The sequence below is a fragment of the Centroberyx gerrardi genome, chromosome 11 (genome assembly GCF_048128805.1).
Source record: "Centroberyx gerrardi isolate f3 chromosome 11, fCenGer3.hap1.cur.20231027, whole genome shotgun sequence".
NCBI lineage: Eukaryota > Metazoa > Chordata > Actinopteri > Beryciformes > Berycidae > Centroberyx > Centroberyx gerrardi.
In genome coordinates, this window is record NC_136007.1 from 29,395,123 (window position 1) to 29,412,976 (window position 17,854).

General features: G+C 39.4%; 1 protein-coding gene across 1 annotated transcript; it reads right to left on the reverse strand.

Moving 5' to 3' along the window:
• Window positions 1-237: 237 nt before the first annotated feature.
• LOC139921181 (ubiquitin carboxyl-terminal hydrolase 2-like) lies at window positions 238-17,186 on the reverse strand. Its single transcript, XM_071911346.2, has 12 exons — window positions 16,827-17,186; window positions 8,977-9,024; window positions 8,624-8,747; window positions 7,420-7,531; window positions 7,015-7,125; window positions 6,211-6,275; window positions 6,001-6,104; window positions 5,744-5,824; window positions 5,550-5,628; window positions 3,147-3,254; window positions 2,870-2,990; window positions 238-1,877 (listed from the first exon to the last, which is right to left on the reverse strand). The coding sequence occupies exons 1-12, from the start codon at window positions 16,977-16,979 to the stop codon at window positions 1,772-1,774; spliced, it is 1,212 nt and encodes a 403-aa protein (XP_071767447.1). The 5' UTR covers window positions 16,980-17,186; the 3' UTR covers window positions 238-1,771.
• Window positions 17,187-17,854: the final 668 nt, after the last annotated feature.

The window sequence follows — 17,854 nt, forward strand, 5'->3', positions numbered from 1 at the left end:
TTCTTATACTTAATAAGTCTAAACATATTACCACTGGATTAGCTAAATTGTGAATACACCATGTACAAAACACCACTTTCTCTTATTATTTTTGCTATTATTATCACCCCCCCTTTCCCCAGTTCCCCATCAAGAGGCATTTTGCCTCTTGCAGGCTGTCATTGTAAAGAATTTGTTCTTAATTTACTTCCCTGATTAAATAATGGTTAAATAAATAAATAAACACAAGTTAATGCATAAGTTGACAATGTATTTTATTCATGTATAGACATTGAACTGACTTTCATGAAAAGTCAACAGCCTTATTACCTGAACAAATATTGTTGATGCATCCCCACAGAGATGCTTAGATATGGCTGGCAGTACCACAGTACAGTTACATTCACCATGTTGCCCCATAAGTACCAACATACACAAAACATCCTCTCTCCATCTTATGTCGTGAAACTGTATTTCCACGGTTCCTAGAGGAAACCTCAAAGCCTTTTCAAGCTGCACACATCCACTTTTTGCCACTAGGTGGCACCAGACGCTACATTCCCAATCACAGGCATCATATTAAATAAAATAATTTACAACCCGCACGGTCAGTGTGAGATGTTTTTCAAGTCTCTGTCCTTCAAGTCCTCACAAAATAAGTGAATAGTCCATGTTCAAAGTGCATAGAATGGTGTGAAGAGAAAATAAAACAATGTAAAAAATGTACTTCTAGTGTAAAGAAAGTATATAAATTCAGATCCAGGCACAACTAAATAATTTTATTTGGAGGGCAAAGAGATATTAAAAAAACACTTTTCATCTTAAGCTTGAATCCACTGACTCCACTGTTGCTTGTGCACCCTGAGGAAGGCATAGGTGGTGTTTTATGAATACCTCTTTGCCCTCTAAATAAAGGCATCTTATATTTGTCTCACAGTTGTGTAGGGCTGGGCGATGTGGTTGAAGTCAATATCACAGTAATATTTTTTTTTCGATATCAGTATATACCACGATGTGGCTCACGTATGCAAAATCCCATGTTAAACAATGAAATGAATGTTCATGCCATTGAACTGAATGGTAATGTTAGGTGTGATGTCAAACAAAATTGACATTTTCAAATAATATTCCTTAAAATGTCCAAAAATAGAACTAAAATCCACTGGACTTAAAATGTTTAAAAGTTTAAAGTTTTTACGTTTTTAAGATTTTAAGTCTGGTGATTTTGTTTCTTTTTTTTTTTTTTTTGGACATCTTACTACCTACCGACTGAAATTAATCTACACAGACATTCCTTAAAATGTGTTTAAAAGTGTTTAAATAAAATTTGCTTGTTATCATCAATTTAGACAGCAGAATTGTGAGTCACGATATCCATATCATCACGATATGATTCCATTGAATTATCATCCAGCCCTACAGTTGAGATTGGACCTGGATTTACATACTTTCTTGACACTAGAAGTCGGTTTTTGACACGTTTTCTCTTCCGTTCCTCCTGACCCATGAGCACCTGTTACGCTTATCTGAAATCCTGATGTGCTCCAAGTTCTTCACCAGTTCTTCACCTGCATAGAGTTGCCTTCGCTGTCCACCCATTCCATCCCTTTTCCCTCAAAATGGGACCAAAGGCCAATGTCTGAGAGTGTTTCTTCAGAAACACATCCCTAGTCCATAATGCCGGGCCTTTCTCCATGACAAGTCCACCAGGTAACGCACTCTCTCAGAGCGAGCGGTCCAGTCTGACCCCGTGTGGCCCAGTTCAGTCCAGCTCAGAACTCTTCTGCAGTGCCTAAAGTCGGTATGTCTGGTGTTTGATGTGTGGGAAGGCAGCCAGCTCGTAGAAGAGGACGTAGGCATCGCTGCTGCGAACCTGGCTGGAGGACATCGGGCTCACCCTGCAGCGACAACACACAGTATACTGTTACAGCACTGAATGTTACAGGACCCACGCAGGGGATTGTATGTTCTAGGACTCAAACATCTCTCTCTTGTACGAACGTAAACGCAAACAGGTGGACAGACACACGTTGACACTGGGGTTAGACTTGTGTATCCAATATTTGCCTTTTATTAAAAATGGGATCTGGTCCAGTCAGTTTCATCTATGTCCATGATGCAGTTTGTTTGATTACATATTGTAGAATTGATCAATATTACACTGGTTGTCTATGGGAAGCGCTTAACCTGAACTGATTCTAATGAGACCCTAACCCTTTTGATCAGATTCCACACAAGTCTACATCAATGTTTATTATTATTATAAATTTTTTTAACCATACTTTTTAAACGTTACCTCTCCTGTTTTTACGTCTCTTTATGATATTGGCTATCTTGTTCCTGTTATTGCTGTCTTTTTCATGACCCGGAGGCAAGCAGGTTTATACAGCACTTTGGGTTACACTGTTGTATGAAATGTGCTATATGAACAAAGTTTGATTTGACTTGATTTGATTAGCAGTAGTAGTACTAGTATCATCCTGGGTTTCAATGGAGAGTTTTAGTGACCCATGATGGTCCTAATGCTGTTTCAGAAGATTTTCCATCTTGACAAGAATAGAATTTTGGGGGTATATTAAATACTGGGCAATGTTAAAGAAATTGAATATCAGCTACTGGCAGCTTTGATCAAAAAAGTACTGGTATTGTTACAGGTATCGGCCTTCAATGTATCGGTCGGTTGAACCCTAACACACAGACACAAACACACACTTGACCTACTTATGCTACACATTTAATTCGCTGTCTATAAAATATGGCAACTAGCCGACACACCTAGAATGAGATAAACTTAATTTGACAGCAAGCACACAAGCAATCATACTGTATAGTCTTGTGCCAAACTGCTATATGGATATCTGAGGTAGAGTGTGGTGTGGAGAGTTGATACCTGGAGTCGTTGTAGCTGTACCATTCGCCCAGTGCCGCGTTCCTGCAGTACGCTGTGTAATGGCCTCCCAAAGTGTTTCCAGAGTGGTTGGACACTGCGTACAGGTTATACACAGCATGCTCTACAGGCAGACAAGACACCGTCAGTCAAAACTAGTGCAATCCTTAATCATAAAATCAAATTGGACTTGGAAAGTAAAGTAAAAGCTGACAAACAAATGCTCATTAACCCTTCTGGTGACAATATTAGTGTCCTTCATCTACATGTGAGTACTTACCGCTGTTCTCCGAGGCGAACTCCCGGAGGTCCAGCTCTTTGAGAGGGAAGTTGATGTAGGTGGAAAGCTTGCTGGCTCGGATGTGAGACTCTGAGAAACGCTTCAGGTCTGGGAGGAATGCTGAGTCAAGGAAGTGAACATCTACGACTGATAGGCTGCCGCTATTTCTTTTGCTGTTACTAGTTTGTGGGTCATAATGTCCAGCCAAGGCTCATATGATGCTGTATGCACCGCTTCTATTTAGATCTGAAGATTGGCCTGTTGGTCAACTTAAATTATTAGAACATACCCAGCCAGCATTTGACGGATAGCGACGTGTAGGAATTGGCCAAGTTCAACGTCAACCCAAACCAACATTGGTGCAAGTCGTCATATCAACAGATAGTGTCAAGATAGTTTCTGGGTAGACGCCAAAATCACCAATGTGTCTCTACTAGATTGGCTCTGGTACTCCGTACTAACACTCCATGCATACACCATGTTGAGTGATAGTAGCCTATAGGCTCCAAGATAACACTTTAGCATACATGTTGAGTGATAATAGGCTCCATGCTAACACTTTAGCATACGCTATGTTGAGTGATAGTATAGGCTCCATGCTAACACTTTAGCATACGCTATGTTGAGTGATAGTATAGGTTCCATGCTAACACTTTAGCATACGCTATGTTGAGTGATAGTATAGGCTCCATGCTAACACTTTAGCATACGCTATGTTGAGTGATAGTATAGGTTCCATGCTAACACTTTAGCATACGCTATGTTGAGTGATAGTATAGGCTCCATGCTAACACTTTAGCATACGCTATGTTGAGTGATAGTATAGGCTCCATGCTAACACTTTAGCATACGCTATGTTGAGTGATAGTATAGGCTCCATGCTAACACTTTAGCATACGCTATGTTGAGTGATAGTATAGGCTCCGTGGGGGTCATCCCCCCTCAGCCCTATGTTCCCTCAGCCCTATGTGTTTAGGCAAGGAGCTTGTATGGTTGAGGTTAGGGGTTCCAGGGCAGATGAGGTGGTTGGGTTGAGGCATGAGTTCACTGAGGTTAAGGTTAGAGCAAGCTTGGTCAAGGCTGTCAGAAGGTAAGTTGGGATAGGGTTGAGGGAACATAGGACTGAGGGAACATAGACACACTCCCGCTCCATGCACTTTAGCATACACTATGTTGAGTGATAGTAGGCTCCATGCTAACATTTTAGCCTACACTGTGTTGCTTGATAGCAAGCCACCAGCATTATCTCAAAGGTAAGAAATGTATTAGTTGTAGCAGCTCTGAAGCTAAATGTTAAATCATTTTAATGATATGTGGCTAAGTCTGGTAGTTTTGCGTAGGAAACTCTTAAAATTTACAGAAAACATGAAAGAAAAACTACAGTTGACTTTCTTGGAGCGTGACTTTTGTTTTGTTTCCATAGGAAGTGAAGGTGGTGGGTGATGGGAGACTGTGTACAGCTAAAAATCACTGCTCAGCAGATGAATACGTGATTGCTCACCTGAAATAGTTCCAAAAATAAACCAGGATACATCAACTGTATTGAGTTAATTCTGATTAATTTACAGGTCATATAATGAAAAACAGACAGCTTTTTATAACTAAAGGGTCAATCTTTTTGCTTTGGATAGTGTTCTATTATCACTCAACATGGTAAATGCTAAAATAAAGTAGATGTTCCAAAGTCTAGATTAAAAACAAAATCGGGTTTTTGCTATCAGGGCTGCTAGACTTTGGATAGACCTGCCTAGGAGCTTAGGTTGGCAACTAATTTTTATAGACTTGCTCTTATGTAACAACCTTATTAATTGTTTTTGACCTCCATTTTATAGCTTACTTTTATGTTTTTTGCTTTGCTTTTATATTTTTGACCTTGCTTTCATTGCTTTTGTTTAATTTTATCTGCTTGTTTTTAATGTTTTGTAAAGCGCTTTGTGACCGTTTTGAAAAGTGCTGTATAAATGAAGATTATTATTCATTTATTATTATTTATCAGTGAGCCAAAACAATCACATAGTAGTGTTGAAAAAGGAATAGCTAGTATTTTTGACCCAGGTCTGCACTCGGCATTAAACAAAGAGCTTTTTACTCCTTTTGTGTCGTTTTAAATTATGAGACTTGCTCTTATGTAACAACCTTATTAATTGTTTTTGACCTCCATTTTATAGCTTACTTTTATGTTTTTTGCTTTGCTTTTATATTTTTGACCTTGCTTTCATTGCTTTTGTTTAATTTTATCTGCTTGTTTTTAATGTTTTGTAAAGCGCTTTGTGACTGTTTTGAAAAGTGCTGTATAAATGAAGATTATTATTGTGATTATTATTCAATTGAACCTGGCTAGCACTTACCATATTCAATAAAGTGAAAGCATGAAACAAAGTGTAACATGCAAGGAAAGGATACGAAGCACAAGAATCTGAGGGAACTTCTGGATGGTGAACTTTTTGGTGCATTTTCTTCTGGCTTTACATCTGTTGCATGTCTGAGAGAGAGACAGAGACAGAGAAAGAGAAGGTCGTGAGAGGTTGCCGCTACATAATCCAAAGAAATATCTGTTTACAAGAAGGAGGTGGTGTGTTGACAGAGAGGCGTCTTACCGGTTTCTCTTCTCCATCTAATACATCCTGCTTGGTGAAGAGTCTCATGCAGTCTTTCAGAGTCACCTCTCCTGAGCTCTTCTATGGAGACAAAGAAGATATCCAGTCAGAAATCAGCAAACTGCATGGATGTTCATGTATAGAATGTACGAGGCAAGACGAATGGCTACGCTGCAAGCATTTGCATTGTGAACAAGAACAGTGTGTGTGTGTGTGTGTGTGTGTGTGTGTGTGTGTGTGTGTGCGTACGTGCTGACCTGTGCAATAGGTAGAGATAGGTCCCAGAATGGATCAAACACAGTGGAGCAGAAGCCACACTCAGTGCAGGTCAGAGAGCTCTTCAGCTGGCCAACAAACAGATCTACAGGGAAAAACCCAACATGCATGTTAACACGCAATACGCATAGACACACAAGGAAGGCCTCTGGTAATTAAATAGCCATATCCCATCAAGGCAAGTCACTCACCGACCACTTTGCTATCCTCTTTCTCCAAGTACTTATTCCACATCAGTTTGCCTTTTTCATCATCCCTGTGAAGGAAACCATACTGTAGTCAAACCAGCTTAATTTAGTCCCCAACCCTGTCTTTAAAACACTTTTTATAATGTTAGATTGTTCAAGGGGAAAACTGAGATGTGTGTCCTTTAAGATCACTTTGAATAAAAATTCCTCTGGATTACTTACAGTCAAGAAACGTAGTCCAGAAATGCACATGAATCGTTTAGATTTGCTTAAAAGCACCAAAATTGATATACATATACAGTGCGATTCTTCCTTCTGCCATCCTCCATATCTGCTGAACTGACCATGATAGAACAGAAGAAAATGTATTCTTGTTTTGGTGGCTAACGAATACAGTGCTAAAATTAACATAAACTGTTCAGACCATGATGTAATGATGAATTCAATGATATTGTGTAAAGAGATACAATGAAATTGCCTGAATTGACAATCAGGAATTTGGAAAAATGGCAATGTTCTCAGTTTCCTTCATTAAAATTGCAAATTTCTTTACATAATATCAATGAATTCATCATTACACAATGATCTGAACAGTTTATGATGTTTTCCTTCAAGGTATCAAACTGTGCATGCATACCAATTTGGGTGCTTTCGTGCAAATCTGAACAATTTGGCCTATAGCTGCACTAATATATAAATCTTGCGTTGATCTTGCGTCTTTTTTGAAGTGAAAGGTCTTACTTATGTGGCAGGTTATGAGTGACTTATTAGGAGCAGAGGTGTGAGGTGGTGGGTCTGCTGACTTACGAGAGGTGTTCAAAGTCCTCGACGGATGCCTTACGGGGCACCGTCACTCTGTTGACTTCATTATGGAGACCGTCCAATAAGAAACGCAGAAACTCCTGGGCGTCCTGCTGGCTGGAGAGAGGGAGAGAGAGAGGGGATGGGTGAGAGAGAGAAATTGTTACTTTTATATACTCATTATTTCAACTAGAATTCAACCAATATGGGTTTTTGGATGACACTGACTGGCTGATTTTAAATAAAAAGCCAATATCAGCCCCATATATCGGTCTAACACTCATGCCAGCCACTCAGAAAAGCAGTTACGTTTCCAAGATGGCAAGAAAAAAGGATAAGCACACAAGAGAAAAGAATGGATGGTGTAGAGATAAGGGTAGAGGCACATAAACACAAGGAAGGAAGACTTACTTGTAGCCTACAAATTTTGGAGCATATCTCTGGATCTGGATCTTGAAATCTGAGGGACTGACGGCCTCAGTGTTCACAGACGTCCACAGGGTCTGAGTGAGCTTAGCGAACTCTGACAGAGAGAGTGGGTGAAAGAGAGAGAGAAAGAAAGACAGGAAGAAAATAACACCATGAATAGGAAGAAAATAAGACCCTTTCAACCCTAGTACTGTTAAACAGGGGTCATACTGCAGGGGAAGACAAGGTTGGTAAAGAGTTTTGTTCCAAAATGAGAACAAAACTAGTATAAGTATCTTTTGAAGTACACGTTTCTTTTCCCAAATGGAAATTTAGGTCCACTAAGAGTGCGTTGCGAGGGCAATCCACACATTTTTGCGCCTCAGTTGCTTGAGCTAAGGGTGGAGAGTTTTTTATCAAATAGCAATAGCATTAGCATTAGCAATAGCCCATTCATCACCAATTGCAGCGCAAATACCTTCAGTTGTAAGACTCCCTGAGTCTCTTTATAATTGGAGTTTTCTGATCTGATCTGAGATTCTTGGATGGAAAACCCTTTGCCTTGCTGGTCTGACTCCCTGGTGATGATGCTGCATCTTGCAACAATGATAGCAACCATTCAGAATGGACAAGCTTCTTATATGCACTACAATAATTTGGGGGAGTTGGGGATACAAAGAGTTTGTGAATTGGGTGCAGTATCGCTTTGCATAGCCTCGCCTACAAATAAATATGTAGGACATATGATTAGATTTACATATAATTTACATACTGTATGCATGACCATGAGAAGGACAAAGAGGTTTTATTTTTTGACTGGCGCTATTAGGCAGCTTTTCCACTTAGAGCGAAGGGACAGTGAACAGCCTGGCTTTCTGATTTGGTCATGTTGGTGATATAGAACACTCTTCCCTGCACAAACCTTAGTGAGTGTTTTGGAAATTAATTCAAATGTTTATTGCTGTTTTAGTGGAGCACTGTATAATGTACAGTATAAAGTACAAAGGCTATCAAATATGAAGCCTCTATAAAATGTTAGGGTGGGACAACATTTAATTCCTAGTGGCCCATAAGATTCACAAGACAATGCCCAGATCCACAGTATTCCTCAATCAGGTGGCAATGGGTACAGTATGACCAACTGTAAATGTTTAACAGCTTAGAGGCTGGTGTGTTTTTGCATTTGAGTCTCAATGTAGTGTCTTACCCTCCATGAGATCAGCCTTAGCCCTGCAGTTGTTGTTGAGATCTGTGCGATGTGTGTTTCTCAGGCAGTAATCCCTCAGCTCCGGGGTGTTACTCAGACATTGCAGGATGGAGTTCATGAAACACTTGTAAACGCAGAAGGAAAGAACCATAAAACATTAAAAAGGAGGAGGAGAGAAGGCTTGAACAAACAATTCTAATGGAGATGGATGGTGTTTTGGTGATGTCATGTATTTGGGACTCAGCGGTTTTGGTGGGTCACACATGAACATGAAATGGATAAGTATATATTCTTCTCTTTGTTGAACTACAAAAGGTCAGTCTATAGTATATCATTAAGTAAAGGATACTTACAGTGTTGCCCAGGTTCCGCAGTCCCACCAGGCCTTGAGGACTCTTGTTCTGCTCAGAGAGATAGTAAGGAGATTCTAGTTCACTTATCCATTTGTTGAGGAATGACATACGAGTGTTATACAGCATGACAAAGACCCTGAAGATTCATGTGACAGGCAGCTTGACTATGTGAACTCTGTCCATAAACACCTGGATAAAATAGTGTTATGAATGTATTCAAATAATTAAAGTGTAGAAGGATTTAGGACATTATATGCACAGTTTTGGATTGATACAAAGGGTTACATAGTTTTACTAAAATCTCATGCCATTTTTGACCAGTTGATTGACAAAAATGCTCAAAAATCCCTCAGGAAGACTACCTGAATACCCCCAAGACCTTGGGTTAGGTTCATTTATCACTAATAGCCTAATCTTACATTCTCAGAATGGCCCATGTCTCTAGTTTCTGGGTGTAAACTTTCATGAGGCTGTAATTATCCTAGAGGTCATAATAGCTCACTGTAGACAGTTAGATAAAACTGCATACTAGTAATAAATAAATGGGATTATTGGAACCACAAGAGTTTCAAGTTTACAACCTTAAACTGAAACTAAAATGAAGTCGAGGCCATAGGTACTTTTGTACAGATTTTGCATTGCAAGTACTACTGAAGTTCAAAGGTAAAACATAATTATGTGCAATATAAGTCAATGCCTGATACTTGACACTGATATCAATCAGCAATGAAGATAGTGTGTCACGATAATGTGACATTTATAATGAGTGATATATCAAGGGGATCTTAATTTTGGAACAACTCAAAAATTCCTTTGAATTTACAGATGTGTTTACCCCATGGTGTGCTAACATGACAGGTTTGGCATCAATGGAGTCCTTGGAGTCTCTAGTTTCATTTGAGGCTCCAACATACCGCCCCCTAAAGCCATTAAAGTCATGTGACCTCCACTGGGTGCAGTGTTAATTACTTGGGAACAACACTAAGGACTAAGGACACTAAGGATCACTTAAGGATTTTGTATCAATGCTGTCCTTGAAATGGAGTGCCAAAACCCATTTCAACACGTGTAGTATATGTTACACAGTATGAAAGGCACTGACAAAAATGGAAACTAATATCATTAAGTCAGGTAGCAGTGGATGACTTAAGGATGTTTGACGGTCAGGGTACAGGAAACAAACAAACGCATACAGATGGCTACATTAGTAATCTGCAGCAACATAAAAAAAAAGAAAATTATCGACCTGAAGTTCACTAGACAGATTTTGTAGATCAAAACTGGAATAAAAATGACAAGATTACGTGATGAGAGTAAGTGAAATGGAATTCTTGAGCAACATCTTTGGCTTTGACAGTAGAGTGGAGTCAGCCTTCAATTGCACATCAATGCTAATGCTTCTCAAAATTAAGACCACATTTCCCATAAACCCCGCTCTGTTTGCGCAGGAAAACAGTGCCCTCTTCCTGGTTTGTGTCATAAAGCAACCTCCCTTTGTGCTGTAAAGCAATCCCACCGATTTCCCGCCAAATCTGACCTGGTGGCACACAATTAAAAAAATGCAGTGTAGAGGCCGGTAGAAGCTGCCAGTCTTCTATGTGATGGTCTTGTTTGTTTACTAATGTCTCATCTTTAATGTGCTAATGATGTATTGATGTTAAAATGCTACAAGTAGCACCTTTAAATATAGCTTTTGGAGGTGATGTTGATGTAGAGAGTAAGGAGGTGGTGAGGCAAGTAGATTAGTCAAATAAGAGAATCTTTTTGCCATGAAATCCATGCAGTATAAATCAACCCCAGACCAGGGAGAGAAGAGCAAAGTGTTTGACTGCAGATATTCTGTGTTTTTTCTCCATAGGCCTACTGTACAGCCCAACAGAGGACCAGTGCTGAGTACAGCCTACACACAGCCTATATATGGTGAAACTATGATAGCCTCACATAGGCTCTGCTACATTCCTCGTGTGTGTGTGAGCCTTGAAGGACTGTGTGAAAAAATACACCTACGCATACCATTCATCACACTGTCGTCAGCATGTGCCCGACATGCAATATATATCATCTTTCCACAAAATACCACCGTCTGTTCTGACTTCAGCCACCACTGACACCATGGTGACAGCAGCGAGGCATGTGATGCTTACCAAATAGAAAGGCTCTTCTGAGAATGTGCAGAATGTAACATGGTGTTAGAATAGGGAAAAGATCTGCTTAGGTTGTTTATGTGAACAGATCCACATCACTGAGGAAGTGAAGAATCAACCAGATTAGAGCAGACTTTGCTGGTGCCATTAGTAGTGTTAATCATCTGTTGGCTTAGATCAATACTGGACTGAAACTGCTGATACTCAATAACTTTACATTTTACCATTTCTGTTCCCAAGATTTTCCATAAAATGACAAATGTCCATTGTTTCCCCTAGAATTGTATTCTCGTCAGGGTGGAAAAGCCTCTGAAACAGCACTGAGACCATCATGGGATGCTAAAACTCTCCATTGAAATGCAGACTAATTAAATTCTTTTAGGGTTAGCAGTTCTTTAAGGCAGAGTAACCCAGCCCACCACAGTATTCAATGGTAGGGAAACTCTGGGATACATTGGCCTTTAAATGAAGAACTAATGTCCACTTTTCCACTATTTAATTTCTACTATTGGCCTGGCAAGCCGATATATTGCTCTAACCCTGACTATGTGTCATGTGCTGCAGGGAATTTTGATGCCACACGCTTCAGAAAAAGCAGGAAAAAGTCTAAACGGAGCCACCCAGAGTCTACTGGGCTCAACATGGTACTCCCTGAACACTGAGCTGAATAATAAACTAGCCTCATGGTAAATGGATGACCACTGTCTTTCCGTACCACTAATAACTGCATGTCTAGGGATCCCAGAGACTGTTTCCAGTATTTACAGGTTACATATTGGTGTAGGACCTGCAGCTCGGCCTGAACAAATTAGATTAGGGAACATGGTAACAGTGTAACATGATGACATGGGCCAGCTAGGTCGGTGTCGTTACTCATCAATGCCTCTGCTGACGACTGAGGAGATGCAGGCGGAAATAAGAGCGTCAGGGTAGCATCACACAAACGTAAGCAGGAATAAAGGCACACACACATACGCACGTATATTTCCATGAACCTGTCAACTAACACTTTAAATTGAGCAACAATGTCAGTTATTATTCATGGCTGTTTCCTGTTCCACAGAATTTCATACTGTACTATGAGCAATCGCAGCGCACACCCAGCATGGTGCAGACTAATGGGCAGGGTACCAGAACAGTACCAAAATATTACACTTAAGTATGTTATTTTGATAAAGTTTTACTTAACTAGAATAAAAATTACTGGTGCAAAAGTCTACTTAAGCTTAAGTAAAAAAAAGTAGCTCCTTAAAAATTTACTCAGAATAAAAGCTACTTAGTTACTCTATTGAAGTTTCTTTTGCTGTTAGCTATTCAACTAGCTAGCAAGGCTAGCAAACAAGCTAGACAACAACCAGACTAACACAAACCAATAATACTGTAGCTGGATGGATGTTGACTAAGCCGCTATCCTGGAGAAATTTTAGCATTTAATGTTACATGTTTAATGTTGGTTAACATAATGTTTCCTGTACATACTTGTGCAGGTTTGATGCAAATGCAATTTCCAACTGTCCAGTTTCTGATGCAATGCTAATGGAGAGTCTACTAAATTTGTACTCTGTAATGGATGCGATTCAAAATGTAGTGAAGTAAAATACTTAAGTAAAAAGAAACAATAAGAAATTGACTTCAAAAACACTCAAAAATATAAGTACATAAAAAGCTGCTCAATTACAGTAACAAGACTCACTCTTGCTAATGGACAAAGGAAAAATCAAGCTTTTTACATAATTCAACCAACAGGTTTCTTCACTTATTGTAATGGTGGAAATCCCCCAAAAGTTATGTTTTTTGTTTTTTTTTTCAGAAATAGCTGCCATTTGCTTTTCACACCCTGATGAAAAGATGCTGAAAAGCTGAAAAAGATGGCGGGTAAATAGATATCCAGGCACATAGAGAGAAGAGCGGGTAACTTTTCCCTTGTAATGCACTGTGTACTACTCTCATGCCACTTCTCACGTTCGAACAAGCACCAAATGCCTCATATCTGTAGGAGATGAGGTGTGACTGGCAGTACAGAGCTATCCAGAAACTATGTCTTTGGATAACACTTTATTTGTGTTGCTCAGAAGGCATTAAAAGGCATTCTAAACACATTATAAGCAGGCATTATAATCATTATAATCAGAGCAGTATATTATAAAGTGTGCAACAGCTCTAGGGAGAGAATACTTTATGGGTAATCATAGTTCATGAAATGATCCTGACCTCGTCACACCAGATTCCTTATCTATTACACTGTGTCATAATGCATTCAGCTGCATGTACTGCATTTAACATTCTGTTGTGGTTATAATATACATAAGGAAAGTTTATATGCTTAGTGCACTTGAAGTCCATCTTGCAATGGACTTCAAGTGGTGTTACACCCTGTTGTGTATTGTAAGAACTCAAAGCTAAAAAAAAAAAGAGCGAACATACTGTATTCTGCCAATGTTTGGGTGGCAATATTCCTACTCCTTAGAGCAATAAACAGTATTCTAATAGTTAAAATAGTGATTCTATAGGATATATATCAATATACTTTAACGCTGCGATATTGTTCTTTTATTAAAAATGTGATCTGCTCCAGTCAGTGTCGTCCACCTCTGTTATGATGGATATGATGTAGTTTGTTTGATTACATATTTATTGTATAAATGATCAACAGTGCACTGGTTGTCTATAGGAAGCCCTTAACCTATACTGATTCTAATGAGAGTGAATGAGTTTTAGTGTCCCATTATGGTCTAAATGCTGTTTCAGTGGCTCTTCCATCCTGACAAGAATACAATTCTGGAGGAAACATGAATGCCTGCAATGTTTTATTTATTTATTTAGTTATTTTTGCATGAAAATGGTCAAATATTGGCACACAATATCAGCTATTGTCAGCTTCAGTACAAAAAATATTGATACTGGTTTCAGCCTTCAAAAACCCATACTGGTTGAATCCTAATTTCTTTATGTTTTGATTTCTTTGTGTTTTCCCTTTTTCGGTGTAGTATTTGAAGCTGACCATATGGTGCGAGTCCAACGCTGGTACACTGACTCAGTGAATCTTTGGCTCCCTCAGCATGCGGCTCGGGCATTAAAAGACCAGCGCATAAACTGAGGAAGCGATCCGCTCAGGTAACTGCTGTGCTCTGAACATAAAATCCCTCCACCGGTTGGCATGGGCCTCAGAGCGCAGCAGAGAGAGAACGTGATGTCCTAACCCAGCTATGCAGGCCCGGTCACGGCCAAATAACTTGTGACTAAAGGAGGGCAACGCTCCTGCACACGCACTTGCACCGGTGCCAGCTATGCCACTCCCTTGGAAACAAGATAAACACAAAGCTATGGGGTGGAAACAGCACCAAAATATCCTACTGAAGCAGAAGTGCTGTTACTTAGTAGCTCATTTAAAATGTAGTCAGAGTAAATGTTAGTGAGTTATTTTTTAGAGAAGAGAACTTCAAACTAGATTCTTTTAATTAGAAATTCAATATTCAGCTGACTGTTCACTATGAATGGCTCCACATTTGTCCAGTTTCTGATGCTTATAGAAAGCCTACACAGTCTGTACTCTGTAATGGATGAGTTTTAAGTACAGTACTTCAGTCAAAACATACTGAAGTAAAAGTAAAATTACGGATTTCAAAAAAATACTGAAACTACACAAAAAACCTACTCAATTACAGTAACATGATTAAATGTAATCACTTCCACCCCTACATAACACTAAATGCTCACCTGCCTGAAACCATATTTCATCTTTTCTCTAACCACTATGAACACAGATCCTCCAGGCTAAAAAACAAAACAAAAAATCCCCTAGTAGTCAAGACAAGGACCTTAAAGGAACGAAAATAGCCTGAAAACTTACATTTAACACATTTGTAAACAGATTCAACAACAGGTCCTGCTACTGTGATTTTAAGTTGACTGTGGGTCCAACGTTTTAGAACATAATTTCGCCAAATAGCATTTTTATTGATAGAAGAGAACATAGCGGAGGGATACCATTTAGGAGAGATAGTTCCTGTTTGGGAGACTGGATCTACTTTTATTTTTAAATACTAATTTTAGTTTAAACCAAGAATAGAAATGCAAAATGAGGACGGACCCAAGATTGCTTTATTGTCTTAAAAGCAGGATCTGTTGTTGAATCTGTTCACCAACGTGTTAAATGTCAGTTTTCAGTCTATTTTCGTGGCTCATTCAAATGAATGTGAAGTAAAAATCCCAATGCTACAAACTCGTCCAGCTGCATCCAAACTTGGTGATTAGTTTATATTCTGGCTTTCATGGCAGTCAAGTGCCAAATAACCCCCATGTTAAAACTAAGTGGAATACTGCTTTAAGTGTTACCCGTGACCTCAGGGTTCAAACTGCGGTCGACTTGCTGATACCCACAAGGACACGAATATCTGCAGGCTCTTGGCAGTTTCTCTTCACAAAGCGTACTGTACGGAAGATAAGGTGACAGTCTCGGACACGCTCGTTCCTTATCAGCAATGCTCCTTCCTATTACGCAACGTCGCGCTCTGATTGTTGCTCCAGTGCGGGCCGCCGCTGTTCTTGATTACATTGTGCTCCTGTCTGTTTGTGTGTGCTTACATAGCCCACATAGGCACGTCAAACTTCTGCCACTTAGGTGCAGATAAGGGGCGAACTCGGATCATATTTGGCCCTCCACAAAGCTGTTTTTCGGCCCTCCAAATGGCTCTAGAGAGTGACAAGATGTATTTTATGTATTTGTTATTCACTTTGAGGAGTGATTTTGAGATATATTGTTTATTCTAGGGCCTGTTAAAGCTGCACAAAGTGGGATTTTTTGTAAAGGTACACCTGTCTTAGCCTAAATCACAAAGTGGGGCTGCAACAGAGAAGAGTGTCCCATCCCCACTAATTCAGACCCCATAGATTCAACATATGTACCACCTGCTGTGGTACTCAATAGTGACTTTATACTGACCTTACTGTAGCCTACTTTATTTTTTCTCTCCTATGGTATCCACTGATGCACATGATATTCCTATAATATCCCAATAGGATATTCTACATAGTTTATAGTTTTGCTGTGATATTTCTACATTATCCTTCTGAGATGTTATAATTGGATTACTATAGCTCTATTTCATAAGGGGTCATAGCACTGCAGGTGTATGTCTTAAAACAGAAACTGCTATTTACAGCTTTCATTGCAACAAAAAAGCAAATAGTGTGAATGTCAAATTCCAAAAAATGTGTATATATTTTTCTTCAAATCCTTCAGTGTGATGGTAATGACTGTGGGATTGAGGGACAGCCATGCATATTTTGAATGAAAAAAAAAAAAAAAAAAAGAAATATTTGAGTGAAACATTTTTTGTTTTACTGTTTTTGAAGCAACATGAAGTAAGCATTTTGTTATTTCATTTTTTTATGGAATAGAATTCTTATGTAATTGCTAAGTGAAACTCGGCATAAGAGTGACATTCCACCATAAAGCACAGTTTAAAAGTACCAAAAACACATGATACAGTAAGAGTTTAAAGGGAAAAAGTCTAGGGCTGTCATTGTCACTGCTAGACAAAGACAGAAAAATGTTGAAAAGTGTTGTTTTTTCCCCTCAAAAATTCAGTTTAGGTAAACGTTAAACACTCACATCCACATTTTCTATTTCCAAAATATATATAGGAGGACCATTGAAAGCGGTCAGACAGGATTAGAAGTGCAGTGGATGACTCCCTCACTCACCTTGGCCTGGTTGATGAGCAGACCCATGAATGTGGACACCAGCATGGACCGGGACACCGGCGGACTCTTGCGCCGCAGGTCTGGTTTCTCTAACGGGAAAGCGGCCGGTCCCTCCGGCACCGTCACCGTGTACGACTGTCGCATAGACGGCATGATAACGCTGTTTGATACGGGCCGACAGCAGGAGAGTACTGTCACTCAATGCGGGGCTGGCAGTGAAATTCTACTGACAGGTGTTAAACCTGTCAGTGATGAAGTTAATAAAAATAGTAGGCTAAATGATAAAGAAATATATCCAGAAATAGCCAAATCTAACACAGCACGACGCTCTATACCCTGGTTTCACTGTATCCTCTACTGTCCTGCAGTGTAGATTGAGGAATAAGAGAGAGGCGGTGTGTGTTGTCGTTTTTACTACACGCTGTAAACACCACCCCCCTTGAGGGCTGATGCTGCCTTTAAGTGCTGTCAGAAATATCGGAATTGTGAGCGGCGAATTGAGCCTGCACTCACAGGAGGAAGAAACAGAGAGTTTTCTGTTAAGAGTCTGTTCTGAAGTGGAATTTAATGGAATTTAAGGGAATTCAATTCTGTTTCCTGTCATTCCAGGACAAAAAATTGTAAAACAATTTCAAGTATTTATGGTTTCCCCCCAGAATTGTATTTTTGTCAGAATGGAAAAGCCTCTGAAGCAGCATTTAGACCATGGGACACCAAAACTCTCCACTGAAAATCAGAATAAGAATATATAAGAATAAGAATAAGCACACAGAATAAGAGTATCTATAAGAATAAGAACATATTCATGCATGTGTGGAACTTGATCAAAATGTCACATCATAGTCAATTCAGGTTAAGCGCTTCCCATAGACAACCAGTGTAGTATTGATCAATTCTACAATAAATATGTGATCAATCAAACTGCATCATATCCATTCTAAAATATACAGTAGATGGGTTCTGGTGCAACAAAATGCTAAATATCACAACTGTTGGCTAATAAATGCATTAAAACAACAGCATTTTAT

Bases quoted from the DNA above. Each gene is read 5' to 3' on its own strand.
- LOC139921181 (XM_071911346.2), bottom strand. From the start codon at position 16,979: ATGCCGTCTATGCGACAGTCGTACACGGTGACGGTGCCGGAGGGACCG. The intron at 7,126-7,419 runs GTAAGTCTTCCT...CCCTCTCTCCAG, and splicing joins CCAAAATTTGTAGGCTACAA to CCAGCAGGACGCCCAGGAGT. The intron at 5,825-6,000 runs GTCAGCACGTAC...TTGTCTCCATAG, and splicing joins TATCTCTACCTATTGCACAG to AAGAGCTCAGGAGAGGTGAC.